We start from the raw sequence: 27714 nt of genomic DNA on the forward strand, positions 1-27714 counted from the left end.
CAAACAACAACGACAATTTCATATCAATACTGGGGAAACCCAAGCGCAGAACGTAGATGACGAAGCTAACGCTTACGCAAATGCATATGCAAACGCATACGCCACCGAAGCTTATGCCGAGGCATACGAACAGTGTATGAGTGAACAGGCCTACTATGCTGCTGCAGAGGAGCAAGGTATCGTCGAAACACCATACGAGAATGAAGCAACCACAGAAATTGCTGATATGTCTGATGTCAATTTTTTAGCTTAAATCGTTCCTCGTTACCTTACTTCCAATGCAAAACGAGGGACGGACAGGTACTGAACTTCCTCATTGATACAGGTTCCAATCAGAATTACATACAATCTTCCCTAGTAACCAACGCAAAAAAGAACAAAGAAACTTTTTTCGCTAATTCTATAGGCGGGAAAATAGCCATAACTCATCATGTATTGCTCAATCTTTTTAACCTCAACACTCCAATCAGATTTTTCGTATTGCCCACTCTAAAAACATTTCATGGCATTCTAGGCAATGATACAATGAAACAACTCAATGTTGTTATCGACGTCAGGAATGATATCCTAATAGTAAATGGCAGTAATAAATTCCGAATCAAGCAATTACCTGCACAAGCAGTTAACAATATAAAGGTCCGAACAAATCATATGTCCGATAGCCAGAAAAACATAATAGATCGACTAATTCAAGAAGCTAAACCGTTATTTGCAGACCCAGAGCAAAAATTAACCTACACGACTAAAGTAGTAGGAGAGATTCGAACCAATACCGACACTCCGGTTTACAGCAGACATTACCCATATCCTATTGCTCTAAAGCAAGAAGTCGAAAAGCAGATATCAGAAATGCTTGACGACGGAGTCATTAGACCCTCTAGATCACCGTATAACGCTCCAGTATGGATCGTACCAAAGAAAACCGATGCCTCAGGAAAAAAGAAATACCGACTTGTAATTGATTATCGCAAGCTAAATCTGGTCACAATCTCCGATCGATATCCTATGCCAGAAATAGGGGACATCATAGCCCACTTAGGGGATAATAAATTCTTCACGGTCCTCGACCTCAAAAGTGGTTTCCACCAAATTCCTTTGAAGGAGACAGACATAGAAAAGACAGCATTTTCTGTTAACGGAGGGAAGTACGAATTTACAAGACTACCTTTTGGTCTCAAGAATTCCCCTTCAATATTCCAAAGAGCCTTAGATGATATTCTAAGGGATCATGTTGGAAAAATCTGCTATGTCTACATTGATGACATCATTGTTTTCAGCAAAACTGAAAACGAACATGCCCATCACCTAAAACAAGTCTTCACGACTTTACTTAACGCTAATATGAAAATCCAAATGGACAAGTGTGAATTTTTCAAAAAAGAAGTAAATTTCCTAGGATTCACCATTTCAGACAGTGGCGTTAAGACAAATCCAGAAAAGGTTGAAGCAATTTCCAGATTCCCCATACCCAAAACACTTAAAGAACTACGATCGTTCTTAGGCCTCTCCGGCTACTACCGCAGATTCATAAAAGATTATGCAAAACTAGCTAAACCCCTTACAACTCACCTCAGAGGTGAAGATGGTCGTATATCAGCAAAAGCATCAGATAAAGTACAGATAAAGCTAGACAACAAGGCAATAGAAGCATTCAACAAAATAAAGCAAACTCTTTGTTCTAATGACGTAATTTTAAAATATCCAGACTTCTCCAAAGAATTCCACTTAACAACCGATGCTTCGAATTACGCAATCGGTGCAGTCCTTGAACAAGGAGGCAGACCCATTACTTTCATATCAAGAACATTGTCAAAAACAGAGGAGAACTATGCAACAAATGAAAAGGAAATGCTAGCCATAGTTTGGGCATTGCAAAACCTTCGAATTTATTTGTATGGAACTGCCAAAGTTATTATATTCACAGACCACCAACCAATAACCTTTGCTCTAAGTAATAAAAATCACAACGGAAAACTGAAACGTTGGAAGAGTTACTTAGAAGAGTTCAATTACGAGTTAAAGTATAAACCAGGAACCACTAACGTAGTAGCAGACGCTTTATCAAGGAACCCAATAAACGAAGTCAATAGTACAGAAACCACAGTTATGAGCGATGAAAGTTCATCACACAACCTCATCCCCACAATAGAAACACCTATTAATGTTTTCAAGAATCAGCTATTCATAGTAATCGGCGAAAAGTACGATTATAAATTCGAAATTCCCTTCCCTACATACCATAGGCATACAGTAACACAACCCCACTTTACTGAAGACGAATTAATTGACATTTTTAAGAAACGACTTGACCCCAGACTTATTAACGGCTTATTTACTCCAGAACATATAATGGGCAAAATACAGGAATTCTACCCACTTCACTTCTCCAATTATAAAATACGATACACTCAAAGAAAGGTAGAAGATATTACGAGCGTCGATGAACAGTACAAAATTATAACACAAGAGCATAGACGAGCACACAGAAATGCATCGGAAAATAAAGCCCAAATTCTAGAAAAATTTTTCTTCCCACAACTACATAAAAAAGTTAAAGAAATTACAAAATCATGCTTAACATGCAGAAGAATTGTTAGAATTTAGCCAAATAAAAATTGCAAGTAATGGAAAAAATATACTCTATATAATTAACATACCTTTAATCTCAAATGAAGTTTGTACAACCATGTTAATTAAGCCAATTAAAAGAAAAAAACTATATCAATGAAATAAAATTCGAAAATATTGTAAAATGCATACCCAATCACGAACAGCTGTTTGTCGGAACAATATTGCTCAACGATTTCAATGGACCAATCAAGATCGACGAAGAGGAAGTAGAGCTCCATGGTACCTTCCTGGTACAATTCGAAAACTCCACGATACGCATCGAAGACGACGTATACGAGTCAAAAGTAATGTCCTTCGCAGAAGCCACCCCACCGCTATTTCAAATCATGGCGGAAACAAACAAGATCGATGAAGTCCTCTCATTGCAAATGCTCAAGGAAATAAATCTAAACAATACAAGAAAATTAGAAACCCTAAAGAGCAGCAACGATACAAGAGCAGCAATCAATATAACACTCTCTGGAACTCTACTGATAATTATGGCAGTAGTTGGATACTTGCTGAAACGGAAGACCCCAGCCACCACAGGCCAAGTCACAACATCCGAAGCAGAAAAGAGAGAAAATGCTCAAGTTTTCTATATTGCGACCGAGGACGTCCGCATCTAAGGGGGGAAGAGTTAACGACAGACCCTACAAAAGGGCATTGCACCGGCCCAATTATATCACAGCTCCAGTGCATGCACTTTTGACACGTGCGCTTTGTCAGCAGAATACAACAGCAACGCAACCGCAACCGTGGGAGCCTATCGTCAGCAATATTAATAAGATCAATGCACTTGGCCAAAAACACATTCTGGTCAACGTGAGCATTTCCGCCACGAGCGCCGAGTCAGCGCACTGATCAGCACCACCGTGAGAGCCATCGTGTCACAAGACACCTAGCAGCAACAACAGCAGCGACGCCAATAGCAGCAGCGGTAGCTTTAATATAAATAGTACTTGTATAATTATTCTTAAGTCAGTTCTAATAAAACTCCGAAAGCAAATAAACTTTTTTTTTTTTTATATAAAAACCGCTTTCGCATATTTAATTTATATATATATATATATACTTTATAAGGAATGCCACGACTCCTTCTGCCTGTTACACACTTTTCAGCAAAACCAATCTATCTAGATATCGAATTACAATGGGTTCAGAGTATTCAAATTAGGCATAGTGCGAATATCTTAAAAAGTCTACCATTTTGGTCGAGCGCAAATGATTTCGCCTCCCCATAGTTTCTTAGCCCGTATATAAAATTTACATTGTAAATGTAATGGATCCAAGCAAATACCAAATTGTCCAGTAGTTAACAGTCAAATTTTAGTGTGAACACAATTTTATTCTAGATGTTCAGTCGGTCTGTTATATATACAGTTGTTATCAGTAGCTTACCTGTATGGAAGTTCACACAGATTATTTTGTGAGTGAGAGTGCGGCACCTTAGAACTAGCCGTCTTGTTATCAGCAATGACTGCTAGCTCAAGTGCCGAGCCAGTAAGACTGCGTTCGCTACCACGTCGTCGCGCTAGATTACCAGAAGGCGCAGTTGTAACAGTGCAAGTACCACAAGCTGTACTGCCTGTCGTGGTGTTCTTAATCACGTCGCCTAAATTTGGTTGATTTGAAAGAGCGGCAGTCATTTTCTTCTTAGCTCCGCTTACGGCACCAAAATTAAAGAAACGTTTTTTATGCGAAGGCTGGATACCACTATCAATAAGTCGTTTGTAGTGATCGGAACGTATAAAACGGGGATAACAATCTTTTTTCAACAGAAGCATGTAAATATGTTCTGAAGCGGAGTCAAAGGTGAAACGCGATGGATTCTTAAGACCACGTAATACACTTTCCATAGTTTTTCCATCGATATTAATTTCACAAGGCGCTCCAGGTTTAAGAAACTCTCTGAAACCAAAAATTCAGCATGATTACCCGTCCATTAATGCAAACAATTTTCTTACTCAAATATTTCGTTAACTGTGCGAGCCACTTGCGAGTGAGCAGTTCGACGGAGACGATTTACTGCAGTCCAGAAACGTATGTTTTCGTGAGAGTATTCTTTTTCTAAAAATATTGTAAACTCCTGCAACCCTGTGGGATCAGAAACCAGTTCCTCTATAGAAATAGCCCAACGCTTTACACGCTTTTCAGTAGGTATGTCGACAAAAGTACTGTTCAGCTGCCAAAAAGTAATATCATCAGTAACCCAAGGATTAGAGGGAAGCGGAGGCTGTAGAAAAAAATCGTATTCGCTGAATGTCTCCGAATAGCAAACAAGAGATTCACAGGCTTGAGACATTTTCATTCGTGTTCCACTTAAGGTTTTGCTCAGAAATTCCACTTCACGTTGTATATCATCGACAGTCTTTTTTTTGCTAGGTTTCTGGCCTTGACGATCTCGTGATGGGATAGGGCACGGCTCAAGGGGAGTAAATTGACCGGGTGGTGGACGATGTACACGCCAATAAGCACGTTCCTGTGAGTCGCCTACAATTTTATCACCTTTCTTACGCTCCTTTGCAAGCCGTACTTGCTCCTCGGCCTGCATTGCAATAAAGTCCCACTTGCCTTTAAGGTTTTTATGAAGTGAAGCGAAAGCTTCGGCTTCGTAATCTTCTAATGCATGGCGCTGCTTATTACGAAGCGAACGTTTTGCCAAATAAATAGCATACTCCACATTGTCCGGTGCTTTGTGCTGCCATGGCCAATAATAAGGAGTTTGGAAGCGATAAAGAGATGAGTCGTCTTTAACAGTCAAAGACTTGGAATCACTGACAGGGAAAAAGTATCCATGTAGGCACAGCTGATTGGCAATGTTTAATGCTTCCGACTCCTCTATTTGTAAATGATCCATTAGCCACTCAATCAAATCATAACCTGTGCGATCAAAAAATGTCGTTATTTATAGTTTTAAAAATTTTGTGTTAAGTGTCGGACTTACCCATAAAAGCATATGGAATAGATGTAAGAAACATCTTTTGTTGACGCACTGGCACACCATGCTCTTGATCCTGCATTTCTCGCACCAGAGCTTCCATCTATTAAAGCAAAAATTTTTAATAATTTGGTTAAATGACAAAATTGTACAGGAACAGATTGTAAGCAAACAAGTAAATACGTTGCATTTGAGCGATTCCGACTACAGAATGCTTATGCACAGCCCAAATACAGTCAGCAACAGATCAGCTTGATTACATGTGCACACAGTCATCGTGTATTCTATGCCTACAGACAAAGCCGCGCCTTTTAGCATACTGTTAGAATTTCGATTAATTTTTTAATTTTCTAATTATACCCTGAACCCATTGAAAACGGGAAATCAGGGGATAATGGTTTTGTTGAAATGTATGTAACAGGCACAAGCAGGCGTGGCAGACCCCACATAGCATATATATTCTTGATCAGGGCGACGAGCTGAGTCGTGTTCAGTCAGTTCTTCAGGAAAGCTGCAACAATGTTTAATGCCAATTATGCCAAACTCCACAATACGTTGCCGTCAACATTCCATGCGCCTTCGCGACGTTGAAACATTATCCATTCAGCATAATCGCTGACACAGCGATTATAGGTTAGGGCTAACTTATGTTAAGAATATTTTGTCATTTTATATTTCAGTACGGATTTGACCAATAAACGAACAAATAATAATTCTATTTCGCTGATTTAACGTCGTGCAGAGATCACAAGTGAACAGTCCGAGTATATTAATTATTAACTGTCGCCCAACTGGCAGAACCTGCTCATCAAGGAAATCTCAAGCAAGGAGGCAACATCGTTGGATCGACATCGTTGGACTTTCAGACGGGATAAACAGACGAAAAAAGAGAGCTACAATAACATATAAAAACCATAGTTTTTAAAGAAATGTGAGTAGAGTGCTTATTTAACGTAAATAAATACAAAAAATTTAAACAAAAAGTGTTTGTAAAGTGTCTTTGCGACGGAAATTTTTTGAATTAAATTGAAAATCTTATGAGTAGAGAAGAGTAGAGGAACTAATAAAAGATATAAAAAACAAACTAGTGCCGGAACAAACAAAGAATAAAATGGCAGTGAGTGAAGAAAATCTGAAAGCGCTGCTTGAGTATGCAGTAAACAGTGCATTAGAAAATCAAGCGCAAGTATTTGAAAGTAAAATGGAGGAAATGAGAAACAAGTTTAGAAACGCAACAGTGTCCGTACCCGAAGTTGAAGTGCTTAAAGATGCGGAAATTATTGTAGGTATTAAATGTGACGAAACACTGGACATAGTAAAATCAGTACCAGACTTTGAGGGAAAAATCGACACTTATGTTTCGTGGCGGAAAGCCGCACACACTGCATATAAAATCTTTGAAAATTATGTAGGAAGCTCAAAGCATTATCGGGCACTGGGTATAATTAGGAATAAAATCAAAAGCCCTGCTGATATGGTACTGTCTTGATACGACACTCCACTGAATTTTAAAGCAATTATCAATAGACTTGACTTTACATACGCCAATAAACGCCCCATTTATATAATCGAGCAAGAGTTGTCCGTTCTACGTCAGGGAGCCCTGACAATAACCCATTATTATGAGGAAATTGAAAAGAAATTAGCATTACTCATAAACAAACCAATTACGATTCCACTTTGGCTGCTTCTCTAATCGAAAAATACAGAGCAGATGCATTGAGAGTCTTCATTTCAGGCACAAAGAAGTCTCTCAGTGACTTTCTATTTTCAGCAAGGCCAAAAGATTTGCCATCAGCACCGGCGCTTGCTAGGAATAATGAAGAAAGAGCTCAGCGTCAGGAACAGAGACAGCAAAGGCAGCCCACTGTAGAAAGTACCCCAAACCAAGTAAAAACTCCATTTTACAAACAAAAATCCCAAGACAATAGCCCAAATATAAAACAAGAACCACCACAACCTATGGACGTTGACGCTTCATCTCGGTTTAGGCAAACACCTCAATACCCAAATTAAGGCGGTTCCTACCAAAATCAGGTGCCAAAAAGAGCAAGTAGTGGAACAGCTAGAACTACCGGTCCCAAACAACAGAGAATTAATCGTCTCTCACAAGATGAAAATTCTGAAGGTCAATCGGAACAAGAGTACCAAGCAGTAGCGGAGGCTGAGGTATCAGATTTGGAAGATGAGGATCAGATTGTAGAGGTCATTTTTTTAGAAATTGCTCCCTGTTACCGTTTGTAGAGCGAACGATAGCAGGTAGACAAATCAAATTACTTATAGACACAGGCGCTTCAAAAAACTATATAAAACCAATCCCAGAACTTAACAAGTAAGAAGACTCTACAAGTCTCTAGTACGTTTTTTACAAATTGGAGGCGAAGGGGGCGTGGTATCCAAAATCGGTTGATTACAAAATGTTTGTATTCATCATATGTATATACACAGTAAATCTGAAGTCTCCACGTCTAATAGTACTCCGATGAGGCTCAAAAAACAAAATCAATTTTTCGATTATTCTCGATAAAAAAGTTATCAGATGAGTTATCGAAAAAATAAAGCAAACTCGTACTGCGTATGGTATACACGAGTGTGCACACAAAATTTCAGCTCTCTAGCTCTTATATCTTCTGAGATCTCGACGTTCATACGGACGGACGGACGGACGGCGGACGGACAGACGGACAGGGCTATATCGACTCAGTTCGTCGTGCTGATCAAGAATATATATACTTTATGGGGTCTGCGATGATTCCTTCTGCCTGTTACATACTTTTACACAAAAACATTATACCCTGATTTCCCATTTTCAACGGGTTCAGGGTATAAAAACGCCTTGTAATTGACTTTAGGAAGCTTAATTCAAAAACTGTTGATGACAAATACCCTATACCGAACATTGTCGCTATTCTCTCAAACCTTGGTAAAGCCAAATATTTCACGACACTCGATCTGAAATCAGGATTTCATCAAATACTTCTTGCAGAAAAAGATAGAGAAAAAACTGCATTTTCTGTAGGAAATTCCCTTTGGTTTGAAGAATGCCCCCGGAATTTTCTAACGAGCAATTGATGACGTTCTTAGAGAACAGATTGGGAAGTCATGCTACGTCTACGTGGATGACGTGATCATATTCTCTGAAAATATGCAAAATCATGTTCACCACATCGCCTGGGTACTAGATAAATTGTATAACGCTAACATGAAGGTGTCACGAGAAAAATATCACTTTTTTTAAAGAAAAGGTCGAGTATCTTGGATTTGGGGTCTCCCGTGGCGGTATAACAACTCATTCCAGCAAAGATGAAGCACTTAGCAAATTTCAACAGCCTACCAACCTGTTCCAAGTTAGATCATTCCTTGGTCTAGCGAGCTTTTACAGATGCTCTATAAAAAATGTTGCATCTGTAGCCAAGCCATTGACAGACATGCTAAAGGGTGATAATGGTAAAACAAATGCAGGACAATCGAAAAAATTCCTGTTAACCTTGATGAAAAGCAGATAGCCACCTTCGAGAAGCTCCGAAGATGTAATGCTCCTATACCCTGATTACCAAAATCCATTCGATTTGACGACAGAGGCTTCGTCCTCTGGCTTAGGCGCTGTTTTGTCACAAAACAAGAAGCCGATAACCATGATTTCCAGAACTTTAAGAGACAACGAATTAAATTTCGAACGTGAGCTACTTGCGATAGTGTGGGCCCTGAAATCACCTAAGAAACTATTTGTACGATGTAAAAAATTTAAGTATTTATACCGATCACCAGCCACTAACATTCGCAGTCTCAGACAAAAACACTAATGCAACAAGTAAGAAAGCTCTAGTCGAGACTGCTCGACTACGAGATCCCCTGAACCCCGTAAGCAACTGATATTTCAACAATAATTAGCACACACACACGCACACGCGCACACACACACGCATACAAACAAATACACGCACACACATACACATACAAATAAACACACGCATACCCACACACACACGCATATACAGGCGTTTGCGCTTTGGTTGCGCTGCAGTGTTGGCAATATTATGAGAACTTATTTGTTGAATAATTTCTAGACGTACGATCGTAATGAAACTTTCAGAACGTATCCATAATGTTTAAATGTATGTGTATACCGAAGTACAAGTCTCTAGTATTTGATATACGACTTTTACAAAGATGAGGGTGAGGGGGTGGATTTAGGGGTGTGGGGTAAATTTAAAAAAAAAACGAAATTGTATAAAATTCGTCTTAATATACATTTTAAATTTTGAGACTCTAGCTTGAAAGATGTAGGAGATATAATTATTTAAGTGATCTTCGATAAGGATTTTTATCGATAACAAAATATCGGAATGAGTTATCGTTTTTTAATGATAAACTCGATATGCGCGTGATATATACGGACATTTAAAAAAAAGTTGAAGTCTCTAGCTCCTATATCTTCTGAGATCGACGCGTTCAAACATACGGATAGACGGACGGACGGACGGACGGACAGACAGATGGACAGGGCTAAATCGACTCAGCTCGTCGCCCTGATCAAGAATATATATACTTTGTGGAGTCTGCCACGCCTCCTTCTGCCTGTTACATACATTTCATCAAAACCATTATACCCGGATTTTTTTGGTTTCGATATTTTTACTTATCGGGTATCTCTAGAGCCATATCGAGTAAAGAAAAATACGCGGGATCAAGTCAAGCTCGCCAGCCAATTTGCGCAAAATTTGAGACTGAGTTTGAGTTGAATCATTAAAAAAGGTTAAAACAGTGAATTATTATCGAAGTCAATTTGATTTATAGTTAAAGTAAGTAATAAAGCAATTACTCTATGCAGTTTATTGAAATATATTTCTTTAAAAGAATGCCACCAAGCCACAGCAGTGTTTGGCAGTATTTCACCAGAATACGCAACGACGAGGTGAAGTGCAAAATTTGCTTCAAAACTCTTAAATCATCAGGAAACACCTCAAACATGAGAGTGATACTTCCATAGATTCAGCAAACAATCTTTGGAGTGATTATAAGAAGTGGACGCATGCAGGGAAGCAGACCAAAAAAACAAGATCTACAATAAACGGTGACGAAGTAGGTCGCTACCTATCTACCCATGTTTTACCACTTTCCATCGACCCTTTAAAACAATGGGCTGATATGAAAGTAGTTTATCCCAAACTATACAACTTAGCTCAAAAATATTTGGGAATTTCCGCGACGTCCGTGCCCTCTGAGCGCCTTTTCTCCAAAGCTGGAAGTACCATAACCAAAACTCGCAGCCGATTGTCACCCAAAAGGCTTGACAAACTTCTTTTTTTAGGCGATTGTGCAGAGGAGGAATGGAATATATAACTTAAAATAACTTCATTGTACTATCTAATATTGAAAATTTACTTGTAACTTTTTATTTAAAAAAAACATGAAAGATATCCTAGATTTAATAAACATTTCATCCGATACCTTGCAACATCGATGCTTTTGATTTGATATTTTTATAAGTACGATGCTTTTCTTTTGATGCTTCTTATGAGTACATGATCGATACTTTGCATTCGATATCGTGTCCCTAAGCACAACGCTCCAATTTTCTAGAAGCCCGGTAAAGAAAATTTTGTCGCCGATGCTGTATCAAGACAAAACCTTTATGCTCTCGAAGAAGATGCTCCATCAGACCTAGGCACTATGCATATTGAGTTGTCATTGACATACACTATCGAGTCTACTGAAAAACCGATTAATTGTTTCAGGAACCAAATACTTATTGAAGAAAACATTATAGCTTCTGAAAAATTTATTATTATGTTCGGACAAAAAACAAGACATATCATACACTTTTCATACACTTTTTCAACCAAATTTTGTCACTCAAATAAATTGGTCATCGATGTTCATGATAGGAATGAGCAAAAAGACATCATAGTCGCAGAAATTGGCAGAGCACATAGAGCAGCGCAAGAGAATATAAAACAAATTCTCCAAGACGCAAACGAAGTAGTTGCAAATTGTAAGACTTGCAACAAAGGAAAATATGACCGACACCCACAAAAATAGTACATTGGCGAAACGCCAGTCCCCTATCAAGTAGGAGAAATTCATCATATTGATATTTTTTCTACAGATAAAAAGTATTTTCTAACCTGTATTGATAAATTTGCCATTGTTCAGCCCATAGCTTCCAGAACGATAATAGATATTGAGTTCCCCATCTTACAGCTTATGAATTTCTACCCTAACACTAAAATTATCTACTGCGATAACGAACCCTCACTGAATTCAGAAACAATAAGCTCTTTTAAAAAAAATGGTTTAACGTCGATATTGTAAATACATAGTACTTCAAATGGACAGGTAGAAAGATTTCACAGTACTCTTGCAGAAATTGCCAGTTGCTTGAAATTAGAAAAATAATTAAATGACACTACTAATATTATACTTCAGGCAACAATAGAATACAATAAATCAATTCACAGTCGTTAATAAAAAACCAATCGACATAATTCATGCATCCCCACCAGAATTTGAAGCAGAAATAAGAGAAAAAATATCTAAAGCGCAAGATCTGCTTCTGAAAAGACAAAACGCGGACAGAAGAAATAGAACTTTTCAAATAGGCGACAAAGTACTTATGAAATTAAATAAAAGACTTGGTAATAAGCTATCTCCTTTGTTTGAATAAGTCATTGTAGAAGCCGATTTGGGGTTAACGGTTTTTATAAAGGGGAGGGAGGTAAACAAGGATAACACAAGATAAGAAAAAAAATTATCCTTCCAGTACTTATTCTGTTCTGTATCCTATCTTTACTAGGGTTTGGATTCTTCGCCTTCCACTTCTAGTAGCAGCAGCAGCTGGAAAGCTTATCAATTACTCGAACTCGGACTAAATTCCCATCATGGACGGAAACGTAGTTATTTGGGAAAATTTTAAAATTGTAAGACATTCTTCCAATCTCACAATGTACTCGGAGATTGCCGAGGAAACTAATTCATTTATGAAACATTTCTGAACTCGAAACATTAATGTTGTCTATTACGCTCGCAAAGATTCAAATTATAAACCCAACAATTCTTGATTCTAATGACCTAAGTCAAAATTTAAATGAGCACTCTACAGATTTAACTATAACAGGTTTAATTGAAATAGCCTATGTAAAAGTCTTTTTATATCATAATTTTGTACACTTTCTTATCAAGTACCCAAATCCTAGCGTAATATAAGAAAATAACCATAATCCTCGTTCAGCATAATGGAACGATACTTGACCTCGAAGAAAATAACAACGTCGCAGATTGTGGTAACAATATCTTAGCAATTGGAAACTGCGCCGCAACTCTCACCTCTACATTCTGCAAACAGCTGAAATCAACAACATGTACGCAGCAACTATATTCTGGAGGTATAACACCCTGTAAGACTTGTCCCAGCCACCTACAGCCGCTGATGGTAATTGACGATGGTATCATCGTTATCAACGAAGCTACAGCTACAATATAGATGAATAGCAACACGGATAGAGTCATCCACGGCACACACTTGCTGACGTTTGATGAGGAAATCTACGTGAATGGGTCTCTCTTTGAAAATACCAAAAACATACTCAGGCGTCATCCAGGCCCAGCAATATCGGCAACCCTAAACATAACTGGCCACCGAGAGATTTAAAGCATGCCCTACCTTCAGAGGCTGAACTTTGAGAATCTTCAATATATTGGCAACATCGGAAAAAAACTGTCACTATGGCCTATGATGTTTGCAGCATCTCTTGTCACTCTGATCATCGGCCTTGTCGTCTTCAAGGTTCATCAAAATTGCAAAGAGAATAAACAACAAAACTCGATACGAGCTGTCATCGACACTTTGCTGAAAACCGAGGACGGCCTTCAAACTAGTGAGGGAGGAGTTAACATATCCGGTCAGACAAAGTCAACGACTGCAGTTCTGCACGATCAGGAAAGCTGCAACAATGTTTAATGCCAATTATGCCAAACTCCACAATACGTTGCCGTCAACATTCCATGCGCCGTCGCGACGTTGAAACATTATCCATTCAGCATAATCGCTGACACAGCGATTATAGGTCAGGGCTAACTTATGTTAAGAATATTTTGTCATTTTATATTTCAGTACGGATTTGACCAATAAACGAACATATAATAATTCTATTTCGCTGATTTAACTTCGTGCAGAGATCACAAGTGAACAGTCCGAGTATATTAATTATTAACTTGTATATCACGCGCATATCAAGTTTATCACTAAAAATCGATAACTACTCTCGATATTTTATTATCGATTAAAAACCTTATCGAAAACTAGTTATTTCATTATATCTACTACACCTTTAGAGCTAGAGCTTCCAAATTTTAAGTGTAGATTCATGTGTATTTTATATAGTTTCGGTTTTTGTTACCGCCCACCCCTAAATTCACCCCCTCGCCTTCACCTTTGTAAAAGGCGTATTTCAAGTAGAGACTTGTGCTGTAGAATACACATACATTTGAACATTATGTTCAAGTTCTGAAAGTTTCATTAAGATTGGCCGTCTAGAAATTAAATTATTCAACAAATAAATTCGTTTAATATTGCCCGCACTGCAGCGCAGCCCAGGCACAGTCGCTGCTTACTGCGCAGTTAGCAGAGCGCGTTCTAATACGTGCGTGTGTATGTATGTGTGTCTAAAAAGAAGTACAGAGTAATTAGAATATCAGACTGAAGGGTTCAGCGTATCTCCTAGTCGAGCAGTCTCGACTAGAGTCTTCTTACTTGTTATACCCTGAACCCATTGAAAATGGGAAATCAGGGTATAATGTTTTTGTGTAAGAATATGTAACAGGCAGAAGGAATCATCGCAGACACCATAAAGTATATATATTCTTGATCAGCACGACGAGCTGAGTCGATATAGCCCTGTCCGCCTGTCCGTCCGTCCGTCCGTCCGTCCGTCCGTCCGACCGTCCGTCCGTCTGTCCGTATGAACGCCGAGATCTCAGAGCTGAAATGTGTGCATACTCGTGTATATCATACGCAGTACGAGTTTGCTTTATTTTTTCGATAAATCATCCGATAACTTTTTTATCGAGAATAATCGAAAAATTGATTTTGTTTTTTAAGCCGATTTACTGTGTATATACATATGATGAATACAAACATTTTGTAATCAACAGATTCTGAATACCACGCCCCCTTCGTCCCCAATTTGTAAAAAACGTATTTCAAGTACTAGAGACTGCTTTGGAATGTACACTCATTTTGACCATATGATTATGCTCTGTACATTTCATTAAGATTGTCTACAAAAGAAGTTATTCATTAAATAAATTCTCATACTATTGCCCACACTGCAGCGCAGCCCAAGCGCAGTCGCTGCTTGCTGCGCAGTTAGCAGAGCGCGGCTGCGTGAGGGTGGATGCATGTAAATGTATGTGTGCGTGCATAAAAGAAGTGCAGAATGATAAGAATATCAGCTTGGAGGGTTCAGGGTATCTCCTAGTCGAGCAGTCTCGACTAGAGCCTTCTTACTTGTTTGTTAACTAGCCAAACATTTTGTTAATTAATTAACGTCGATTGTCTTAGCGGAATTCAATGAAAATTTTAGCATATGATCTTCATATTCTATTAAATATAAATATTTTAAGAAATGCAAAATCATTCACGATTAGCTATAGTAGCATCTGACTTTCACTGGGGAGTTTGGTGAACTTGCAGCCGGTATCCAAAATATAACGAAAATTTAAATTGTATAAAATTATTATGTGTCTACAGACCCAGCCTTAAACATGTAGGATATATAATTATACTCATTCACGAAAAAGAAGTGAGTATATTGATTTTGTGCAATGTCCGTCTGTCCGTATGAACGTAATTTTTTCGGCGCTATTGAAGCTGGGGACTTGAAATTTGGAGCACATACTCGTGTATATCTCCGATCTATAAAGTGGCGTGGCGAATCGGAAAACGCAGAAAGCTGAAATTCGGAATGTAGATCCACATCGCCCATAATGGGCGCGGCAAATCGGATAAAACTGGATCTCCTAGAGTTTTAAAGCTACAACGTTAAAATTTTGCACGTGAGCGTATGTTATGACTCTAGAAAGATTCATCGAACCTGAAGATATACTGATTTTGCAAATTCAGCTATATTTTGGACACTATTAACGCTCGCGATCTCATATTTAGTATATATACTCGGGCTGACCTTCCAATACGATAAAGCTTTGGTGGATATATGTCCGCCCATAGGAGGCGTGGCAACCCGCACAACTTTATGTCTCCAAAACTATAAGAGTTAGAAGATTAATATTTGTATATTTAAATTACTAGTAACCTCTATCGATTTCCCAAATAATATTGTTAAGCCTCTTTAGATATATCTATATACATATATAAAAGACAGTTGTGTAAAAGTGTTCCTACACTTGTAACTCGAGATCTGCTGGACCAATTTTCATGGTTTTTGATTTGTTGGATTTGTCTCCGCTACGAGTAGGATAGTAGATCTTAAAATGACTGAAAAAATTGGACGAATACTTGAAAAACGCGGTTTTTCCATTGATACTTAGTAGGCTTGATAACAGTGACAGTTTTCGGTCCTACTCTCATATTATACAATAGTATAAAAGTAAATAAACAAATGTATTCAGTCAGTCTACGACACAGCCTCAGACGAACATTTGATAAAAAAAATACGCGTGCATGAAGAAGCTAAATATCTCGAAAGTTCAGGTATTTGTTTGTCTCAAATCTTATATTTATATTTCTCGATTGTTACCCTAAAGCCATTGAAAATGGGAAATCAGGGTAGGTTGGTTTTGTTGAAATGTATGTAACAGGCAGAAGGAGGCGTGGCAGACCCCACAAAGTATATATATTCTTGATCAGGGCGACGAGCTGAGTCGATTTCGCCCTGTCCGTCTGTCTGTCCGTCCGTCTGTCCGTATGTTTGAACGCGTCGATTTCAGAAGATATAAGAGATAGACTCTTCAACTTTTTTTTAAAATGTCCGTATATATCACGCGCATATCGAGTTTATCACTAAAAAACGATAACTCATTCCAATACTTTTTTATCGATAAAAACCCTTGTCGAAGATCACTTAAATAATTATATCTCCTACATCTTTCAAGCTAGTCTCCAAATTTAAAATGTATATAAAGATGTATTTTATACAATTTCGATGTTTGTTAAAATTTACCCCTCACCCCTAAATTCATCCCCTCACCCTCATCTTTGTAAAAGTCGTATATCAAATACTAGAGACTTGTGCTTCGGTATACACATACATTTAAACATTATAATTACGTTCTGTAAGTTTCATTACGATCGTACGTCTAGAAATTATTCAACAGATAAGTTCTCATAATATTGCCAACACTGCAGCGCAACCCAAGCGCAATCGCCTGTATATGTGAGTGTGTCTGTATGCGTGTGTTTGTTTGTCTGTGTATGTGTGTGCGTGTGTTTGTTTGTATGCGTGTGTGTGCGTATGCGTGTGTGTGTGCTAACTATTATTGAAATATCAGTTGCTTGTAGGGTTCAGGGGATCTCGTAGTCGAGCAGTCTCGACTAGAGCTTTTTTACTTGTTATACTCATTCACGAAGTGAATTAGTATATTGGTTTTGTGCAATGTCCGTCTTGCTGTCCGTCCGTCCGTCTGTCCGTCTGTCCGTATGAACGCAGTTCATTTCGCCGCTATTGAAGCTAGAGACTTGAAATTTGGAACACATACTCGTGTATAACTCCGATTTATAAAGTGTTAAAATTTTCCCGATCCGCCCACTAGGGGCGTGGCAAATCGGAAAATGCATTTTCCGATATACCAGAAATCATGTTAGTTGAAGAGCTAGAAAGTTGAAATTTGGTATGTAGATCCGCGTTGACCCCCCAAGTCCAAAAAGCTATGGTGGATATATCTGCGCCTATTGGGGGCGTGGCAAATCAGATAAAACTGTATCTCATAAAGTTCTAAAGCTAGAACGTTGAAACGCACGTGAGCTAATGCTATATTTCTATAATTACTGATGAAAAAATTTTATGTCTACGCCTACTGGGGGCGTGGCAAATCGGACCTGAAGATATAGTGATTTTTCAAATTTGGCTATATTTTAGGTACTATTGATGCTACAGACTTGGTATATATACGCGAGTTGACCTCCCAAGTCCAACAAGCTATAGTGGATATATGTCCGCCCAAAGGGGGCGCGGCAAACCGCAAAACTTCATATCTCCTACAGCTTAAGAGCTAGAAGCTTCAAATTTGGATAGTTGAGTTACTGGTAACCTCCTCTATCGATGCCCCAAAAATAATTGTCACGCCTCTTTGGGGGCGTGGCATATAGAAAAATACCCTGTAATTTTCACATTTGTTGAGCGTAAGCATTCAAATTTCGCATTTACGTTACCGTTAGCTCTTTCTAAGAACTGGCCAAAAATGAGGTGTCTACGGCCATTAGGGGCGTGGCAATCGGCATTTGTAGTATCAAATTGCGACATTTATATGCTTGAGCTATCTATGTATGTACATGTATATACAAATAGGCTTAATAGGCATTGATAACACGGAAGGAAAGATTTTTATAAAATTTAAAAATAAAATTTAAATATTTAAAAAATATAAAAGAAGCTAAAATAACAAAACTTGCAATTTACAAAAAAAAGTTTTCCGCGGGATTTGAACTCGCACCCTAGCCATGTTTGTCAAAATAACAAAAACAAATTTAGCCGGCGCCTTTGCCGACAGCGCTACCGCCTACTGTCAACAAACGTAATTAAAATGAAATGCAAAAATGAGATTCTTGATATGACGCATTATAGAAAAGAAGAGCCAGAGTAGCGGATGATAAATTTGCATTACATACATACACACATACAAATGAGCGCGTGCATAAGAAAGGCTGGAATGCTTGATGCTACATATGCGTGCAGACTTATGTACATACATATACATGCATATATGCGTAAATACATATATGTGGGCTATTTAAGAAGAAACTAATTTAAACTTAAAAAATTGTTCAATTAGAAAAAAGAATTAAATATCTATTTTATAAAAAACGAAATATGTATGAAAAAAAAACTTAACCTTGATGGGGACTTGAACCTCCGCCACTGTAACATAACTTGCGACGCCTTTAGCGCCCACGCTACCGCTTTGCTTCACGAACTGGTAGCTAAAATACAATAAGCTAATAACAGAGCGTCATCTGACAAAACTACAATAACAGCTAGAAAATCCAGAAATCAATCGCAATTCTTAGAATGCTAAAAAGCGCGCTTTTGTAATGTAAGCAAACGCTAAAGAATCTGCAATAGGTGTGACCGAAAGCTATCAACGAAAATTACCATACATTTGTACCACTAACCAGAGAACACATAGACTAGACAACTAGTGGAAAGCTTTTTGCACGCTTTTTCTGGGACTTTAGCGCCCAGACTGCTTTGAATTCGCTCGGCGAATTACTTTTAGGCTCGAGCAACGAAAATATACGAAAGCACAATCATTTCGCTTCACGCGCTCGACCGAGATGGTCAAATGTTGAACAAAAGATCCTTCTATGCTCAATCTTTCCCTTGCTCTCTCTCTCTCGATGCTCTATGCTCTCTCAAATGTGTATATGTGTGTATGCATGTGAGCACAAGCAGCAGCTCACGAAAATTGAAATTTCTTCGCAGCAAGAACCCATGCCTTCCCTTCTGTGTGAAGAGTATACCGAACTCTTTAAACCGTTTGCCAAGCTCGTACAAAATATGTATATGTGTCTTCGATATTACTTGTGGGAAGGGTATGAAAGCGTTGGTGCTCATAGTGAAAATGCTTTCGCGACGAGCGTGCACACACACAGTCTCCGCTACTATATGTATTATGAGCATTTGTGTGCCTGTGTGCGTAGCTCTTGCTGCCTGTAGCGATTTCAGAGCCCCGAATTCGCATTTGGTAGATCTTGTGAACTACTCACACATGCATACATACATATGTTTGATTGTGTGTACGCAGAAGCCGCGATGCTCACATATGATGGGGTGATCATTGTAGAAGCCTTTGACTGCCTTTGTGCCTTTATATGTGCGTGTGTGTATGTGCATGTGTGTAAGCATGGGACATGAGCATTGGCGTGTGCCTACCTCAACTTAAAATTGTGCGAACGATTTTGGGTTTTGAATTGAAGAGGCACGCTTATATTTCAGTAGCTGACTGACTACACTGACAAGTGCACTTGCATTTTTTACCCTTTTTTGTTACTTGCATGCACCTGTAAATGTATGTACATACAAATATGCAAGGGATCGATAATCGCATCCCATTTTGCCCTGTCCCTATACCACACACATATACATACATACATACATACACATGTGCGTGAGTTACTCTTCGGTCACAGTGCCACAAAGTATTGGGATGTGACAAGTGACAAGTGCACTTTAGTCCCCATCATATGTGAGCATCGCGGCTTCTGCGTACACACAATCAAACATATGTATGTATGCATGTGTGAGTAGTTCACAAGATCTACCAAATGCGAATTCGGGGCTCTGAAATCGCTACAGGCAGCAAGAGCTACGCACACAGGCACACAAATGCTCATAATACATATAGTAGCGGAGACTGTGTGTGTGCACGCTCGTCGCGAAAGCATTTTCACTATGAGCACCAACGCTTTCACACCCTTCCCACAAGTAATATCGAAGACACATATACATATTTTGTACGAGCTTGGCAAACGGTTTAAAGAGTTCGGTATACTCTTCACACAGAAGGGAAGGCATGGGTTCTTGCTGCGAAGAAATTTCAATTTTCGTGAGCTGCTGCTTGTGCTCACATGCATACACACATATACACATTTGAGAGAGCATAGAGCATCGAGAGAGAGAGAGAGCAAGGGAAAGATTGAGCATAGAAGGATCTTTTGTTCAACATTTGACCATCTCGGTCGAGCGCGTGAAGCGAAATGATTGTGCTTTCGTATATTTTCGTTGCTCGAGCCTAAAAGTAATTCGCCGAGCGAATTCAAAGCAGTCTGGGGCGCTAAAGTCCCAGAAAAAGCGTGCAAAAAGCTTTCCACTAGTTGTCTAGTCTATGTGTTCTCTGGTTAGTGTTTGTACTCAAAAAGTGCACGATCAATATAATAATTATCGATTACTCGATAAAAATTACCAAAAGCTACAATATAATCAAAAAGCATAATTGTTTTGTACTAATTTTTTTTAATTAAATTAAATTTACAAAGGGACTGTGAATGAGTATTCCGCAGTCGGTAGCGCCCGACTGCAACGTTCTTACTTGTTTTATATGGTTTTGTATTTTATTATTGTTATTCAGTATTACTATGCCGCGTCCTAGAAGATCTAAACTTTCCCGGCGGACCCATGATGCAATTAGGCAACGAAATAACGCGAGTCAATTATCTGACGAAGAACGAGAAATCACCCGAGAAAGGCGCCGCGTTAGTACCCAGCAAAAAAGGGCCTTAATTCGTGCTTCTCATCAAAAGATGTGCTTATCAACAAAGTATTTCCGAATATCATTGCTTACCACAAAAATACTAAATGGTTAAGTGAGCAAGCAATTTTGGCGGCTAAAAATAAAGATGTGGATGACCTTAATTTTACAATTCAAAATAAAATCGTATTCATTCAAATCTATCGTCTGTGTAACAAACGAATATTTGAACTCCTCGGATGTGCCTGGTTGACCACCGCACAATTTACAACTGAAGGTTGGCTCGGTAGTTATCATGCTTAAAAATTTAAACCAACCAAAACTGTGCAATGGAATGCGTTTGGTGATAAGAAAGGAAAGGAAAATTTAAAGATGAGGAAGTTCTTATTCCTAGGATTCCGATGATCCCGATGATTCTTCTTGCCTTCGCCATGACGATCAACAAATCACAAAGCCAATCTTTGATTATTTGTGGCCTCAATCTAGAAAATGCGTGTTTTTCTCATGGTCTCATACGTGGCATGCTCACGTGTTGGCAAACCATCCGCATTATTTGTTCTCGCACCTGACCAAAAAACATAGAATGTCGTTTACCACAAGGTGGTTGAATGAAAATCCGACTAATAAGAGCTAGTTATTTAATTATATCTCTTACACCTATAGAGCTAGAGTTTCCAAATTGTAATTGTAGACTTATGTGTCTTTTATATAATTTCGGCTTTTGTTGTGATTTGTATTAGATGATGAGTTCAGTTCGTATAAAGATTCCAATTTCGGAAATCCTTGTGTGTTGTTGTTTTTCTAGAATTTCCTTTAAAAGTCGGCCATTCACTTGGCGCCCAAACATTGCGGTTGCTTATAAAAGAGTCAATGGTGCTATGTATTGAGTCTATAGGCATCATTGTATGACAAGGAAGCAAATAGGTGATTTTATTGTTTTTAAAAAAGTTGAAGTTTCCAAAAAAATGTGTTAAACCAGTCAGCATGTTTTTATTTAGTTCAGCGCAACTATCGCAATTAAGGCAGACTTTATGTTATTTTTTTTTCTATCTAGAATAAGAAAATACTTTATAAGAGCTGAGCATATTTTATTACAGCCTCTTTTGCATTAATCTTTTTCACAACTATAGCAATTACAAAATAGTTTCATAATTATGCTTGCGACTGATTCACTAAAACTTAGCGTATGACTAATTCGAGCTTTCGCAGCATCGTTTCATATCTGCTTAATCAAAGAATATTGAAACACCAAGGAATACAGAAAATAAAAAATCTTCTACTAAATTATCTTAGGGAAACCACTCGCAATGCTCAGACATAACAACTGGTATACAGTTTCGTTGCCAACATTGGGCAGTGATTTCTTAGTTCCTATCCGATATTCCTTCTATTTTTCTCTTGTTTAACTCATTTCTTTTTATTTTTTATGCTCTTTTCAATATTTTCTGCAATATTTGTACTAATTTCCTTCTTCCTTACTAATACTTATACGTTAAGATATATTATAATTTTAATTAGATTAACATCTTTAAGCTCTTGTAATATCTTATTTTAAGTTTTCCATTTTAACACTGTCTTTTCATAGTTTCAATAGTATCGCTGACCACATTTGGCTGTGAGGTGGGCCATCGCTAGACGGACTGCCAAATAAAATGCCTCCGTCGGGTTGGTGATACTATTGTCATAATGTGTTGTACTTTTTATAGGCTATTTAATTTTAGTTGACTCTAGTTTTGTCAATATCTTTAAATAAAATAAAATTAAAAAAAATAAAAAAACGAAAAAGAAATTTCCGTTTAAAATCGTTAACTACATTAAACAAAATTGTATGGACATACGATAATTTCGCATGCGCAGAAAGTTGTTGGTATACATACGCTCAATTTCGCAAAAAATCAACATACGATCATTTCGCGGGAATGCGGCGATTAATTTTTCAAAGCCATTATATCATGGAGCTCAGATGTATTATTTCAGAGTTTCGGTATGTAAAGCTGTGATCTCATACATATGTAGATATGTATGTATATCCATGCATTTAAACAATTGATTTCAATTGTTCGCTAAATTAAAAGAAACAAATTCTGACAGAAACTAAGATACCATGAAACTGAGAAATTAGGGAATAATGGTTTTGTGAACCGAAAGAATTGCAGCAGACAAAGTATATATATTCTTGTCAGGATGTCTAGCCTTCTCCAATCATAAAGGCACAGAGATCTCATAAACTCAAAATGCTAGAGATTTAAAAATTTTCATAGCGACAATAATCAATATTGTAATTTGGGGTTTAAAGCGTAATTTGAATACTCCCAAAACTTAAACCTAGAGACATCCGACTTTTTATACAATGCATTAGACGAAGGAAGAAATTTTGTAATTAATTAACTTTGATGAATGTAGTGCCTTTAAGAAAAAAATGATTAAAAAAAAACAAGTAAGAAGACTCTAATCGAGACTGCTCGACTAGGAGATACCCTGAACCCTCTAGTCTGATATTCCAATCACTCTGCACCTTTTTTAGGCACACAAACATACACACGCACGTATTAGAACGCGCTCTGCTAACTGCGCAGTAAGCAGCGACTGTGCCTGGGCTGCGCTGCAGTGCGGGCAATATTAAACGAATTTATTTGTTGAATATTTTATTTTTTAGACGACCAATCATAATGAAACTTTCAGAACATGATCATAATATTAAAATGTATGTATATTCCAAACCACAAGTCTCTACTACTTTAAATACGCTTTTTACAAAGGTGAGGGTGAGGGGTCGAATTTAGGGGTGGGGGGTAAATTTTAACAAAAATTGAAATTATATAAAATACACATAAATCTACATATAAAATTTGGAAGCTCTAGCTCTAAAGATGTAGGCGCTATAATTAAATAACTAGCTTTCGGTACGGTTTTTAATCGATAATAAAATATCGAGAGTAGTTATCGATTTTTAGTGATAAACTTGATATGCGCGTGATATACACGGACCTAGGAAAAAAAATTTCTCTAGCTCTTATATCTTCTGAGATCGACGCGTTTATACATACGGACGGACGGACAGACAGACGGACAGGGCCAAATCGACTCAGCTCGTCGCCCTGATCAAGAATATATATACTTTGTGGGGTCTGCCACGCCTCCTTCTGCCTGTTACATACTTTTAACAAAACCATTATACCCTGATTTCCCATTTTCAATGGGCTCAGGGTATAATAATGTAGCCACACTGCAGCTCATGTTTATGCGTGTGTTGGATGGTTAAACCTATGCAAGCATGAATAAGTTTTCTATGTTTTGCTTTAACAAACTATGAGCCATACTCACCTTATCGAATGCCATTGGACGAGAAAGCTTTTCAATGGTTTGCTGCTGGGGTAGCTGTGAGGAACCACTCAATCCAGTATCACTAATGTAGTTGGGCTGGTGATATGAACCAATTGCTGCTGGACTTATAAGCTGCTGGTGGTGCATATGGGGATGACGTTGTGCATACTGATGTCTCATGGAACCCCCACTGAAAGTAGTGGTAATGGTTGTCGCACTGGTAGTCAACTCAGGACACCTTTCACCATTCGTATTGGTACTGGCACTGCGAGTAAGAGCTGTTAACGTGGTAAAACTTTTTGGTGTCGAGGATTGCATGAACGACTGATGTGAAGTTAATGGCTGTGGGCTCTTTGTATATTGTGATATTCGCACCAAATGTTCCTGCGTTTGCTTCTGTGTTGCTATATGATGCTCTGCTGTCGACGTTGGCAACGTTTCGACAGTGATAAACGGATTGCAAAGAACCAAATGTTGTTCTCTGTTCGGTTGTAAGCGACCAGCCGGCTCCATTGTTTCTTTTTTTTCGGAAATTTCTTTGTTTCGTAAGTTACTCAGATTACTCAGATTTATTTCTTGTAATTTTTAAATTTAATTTGTATGTAAGGCTCAATGTTTCTATCCAAATTCCGGTATACACATGCTGGAATAATTAGGAAAAACGTTTAGTTTACTTAGTAACGTGATCGAATCATCATAATATACATATGTACATACATACATATGTACATACATACATATGTACATACATACATATGTACATATGTACAGTATATCCATTAATTGTTTGCAAAACAATTCCTACGAGCACTGATACATTCATACATATGTATGTACATATGTATTTCAAAATATGTGCATTCATACATACATATGTATGTATATACGTTTCATTTCGGCTTACACAAGATATAGCATATACACACATAACACGTACACACACAGCCATATACAGGCATGCATAAATACACATTGGCTGCAGTGTAGGTTTACTACGGAAACTTCACCGTTTAATAACATTTCTTGTGGATGGACTATTTTCACAAATCTGTAGTATTTGAAATACGTCTTTAACAAATGTAGTCGTGATAGGGTGGATACAAGGGGGTGTGATATAAAAACAATGGTAACTACATACATATATAAAGTACATACATATGTATGTACATATATGTACATACATATGTACAGATCTTGGAATACACGGGCGGATAGGGAAAATTTTAAATTTTTTAAATCGGAGATATGCACAAGTACATATGTATGTGTTCCAAATTTCTCTAGGTTCAATAGCGCCGAAAAAATTGCGTTCATACGGACAATCGGACGGACAAGACGGACATTGCTTAAAAACAATATATGTACATATGTATGTACATACTTATGTATGTATGTATATACATATGTACATACATACTAATTCACTTTCCTGAATGAGTATAAATATTTCAAGCTTCTAGCTCTTATTCTTCTGAGATCGACGCATCATACATTCGGACAGACAGACGAACAGGGCTCCTGCCAGTTACATACATATGTACATACGTACATATATATGTATACATATATGTACATACTTTAGATCATACCATCATACCCTGATGTATGTATATATATATGTACATATATGAATGAATGAATGAATATGAATGCGTATATATATATGTATGTATATTCACCTTTATGCATATATATATATATATGTATATACATAAAGGTGTATGTATATACATGTGTATGTAAATACCTTTTTTCAGTTAAGATTGTAGCTCGTATGATGTTTTCTTATTTTCTACATGTGTATGTATTTTTGTATGTATGTATGTATGTATGTATGCACAGTATTTAGGTAGAGCCAATAAAACTACAAATGTATGTACATAAATTAATATGTACATATGTACATATACATACATATAAGATACATTTTATATGTACATACATATGTACATATTTATGCATGTACAATATGTAAGAAAATATTTGAATTATTGCTTTCTGTTCCTCTTACATCTGTCATATTTCATTTATATACATATAAGTGCGGACTATCAAAAATGAAATGATAAAAATTGATTGATTTGTCACTGGCTAACACTACAACACTGGGTGATACAATCCGCAATTTATTCGAATGATAATAACAGATATTATACATGTACTAAATGCATAAATATTTTAATTTTAGGATAAAAGGGATTTGCCAACAAACTGAGATGTGAAACAAATAATTTTATGAGGTACAACGAAAGCTCGTAGCAAGCTCACCGAGTGTAGGAGTTCACTATATTTTGTCCCTTATAGGACCTATAATTTGTATACATATATGTATGTAGGTTTTTTAGTTAGCGATATTCACTCAAATTTACGTAGGTGGGTAGTATTTCACTAATACACGAAAAAAAAAAAAAACATTTCATTCAACTATCAACTGCGCTTTTCACAAATTTTAATAAATATTTATAATAACAATATTTTTAGGCATTTGTGCAGTTATTTAAAGAAAAATGTTCCCTTTTTTAATGTTTGTCTTTACGCTGATAGTTCGGGTAAATGATGCACTCACGACAAGGACGTCCGCTGAACATGATAGACCTTGTATTCTCAGCTAGAAAATATGGAAAATGGATTTTTCTGCGCAGTAGGTCGCCGGTCTGCGCAGAGCTCCTTTAGAGAAATAAATTTTAAGAGAGAGAGACAAGTAATGTATGTAGTAGCTAAGAGAACAGCTTCAGTTCACAAATTCCCGTTAAAATTCCGTATATATTTACTTTCCCTCCGATAAAGTGCAAAACCCTGGAACGGCCATAATGGAAGCCTAAAAAAGGAGAATTGATTTTATAATGGAATTAATTTCATTGTTATTATTATCGTATTGAAGCATTGTACGAAGGATAATTAAAAAACATTCAAGCATTAGTGAAGGCATTGAAATAAATATCGTTGTACACAAGATACGAAATGCTTATAACTGATTAACATTCAGTTCATCAATAATTTTTAAAATATTAATGGAATAGTAAAATAATGAGTGTTTCGTTTGAAGAATGGGTTCACATATGTATGTGTCGGAACACATTTATTTCGTTCGGCTCATCTGTCATGATGACACACACTGAGAGCGTAGCGAATTCCAACTTGCGCGTATCACTGTCTGAACTCAACTGCCTGCTTATTCTCGCATCAGTATCTGCTTCTGTTGCTTTTCAAGCGCAAGTTGGACTACACTTAGCGTCGGCGAGACACCGCCGTCGCCTGACTAATAGGGCGCCACCGATATTCTTAATTATTGGGATTTCTAAATTATTTCACAATAGACCAACCCTTGTTTGTTCTTGCTGCGACACTCGGAATTTCCAAAATCCTTTCACAATAGAACAATCCTTTGCATAGCAGCGACATGCTGGCACAGGCAC

At 37.6% G+C, this 27714-nt stretch overlaps 1 protein-coding gene, 1 long non-coding RNA gene and 1 pseudogene across 3 annotated transcripts in view; 2 read left to right on the plus strand and 1 right to left on the minus strand.

The window, feature by feature from the left end:
• Window positions 1-24846, minus strand: part of LOC108655518 (uncharacterized) — a 96433-nt gene extending 71587 nt beyond the window's left edge. The window contains exons 1-4 of one of the 2 annotated variants that reach the window (XM_089264612.1): window positions 24299-24846; window positions 5558-5654; window positions 4578-5493; window positions 4012-4521 (exon numbers count right to left, since the gene is read on the minus strand). In XM_089264612.1, the coding sequence (XP_089120738.1) occupies window positions 4012-4521; window positions 4578-5493; window positions 5558-5654; window positions 24299-24811 (2036 nt within the window). In that variant the 5' untranslated portion in view covers window positions 24812-24846. The remainder of the gene's footprint in view (window positions 1-4011; window positions 4522-4577; window positions 5494-5557; window positions 5655-24298) is intronic. The other variant, XM_089264613.1, reaches the window with a different exon arrangement.
• Window positions 2585-3542, plus strand: LOC149090866 (uncharacterized; annotated as a pseudogene).
• On the plus strand, window positions 10209-10480 carry LOC149090867 (uncharacterized). The gene is made up of 2 exons (XR_016197421.1): window positions 10209-10353; window positions 10409-10480. It is a non-coding gene; the product is annotated as an uncharacterized LOC149090867 (long non-coding RNA).
• Window positions 24847-27714: the final 2868 nt, after the last annotated feature.

This window comes from Drosophila navojoa, chromosome X, assembly GCF_054131105.1.
Source record: "Drosophila navojoa isolate 15081-1374.11 chromosome X, UAZ_NAV_1.0, whole genome shotgun sequence".
NCBI classification, from domain to species: Eukaryota; Metazoa; Arthropoda; class Insecta; order Diptera; family Drosophilidae; genus Drosophila; species Drosophila navojoa.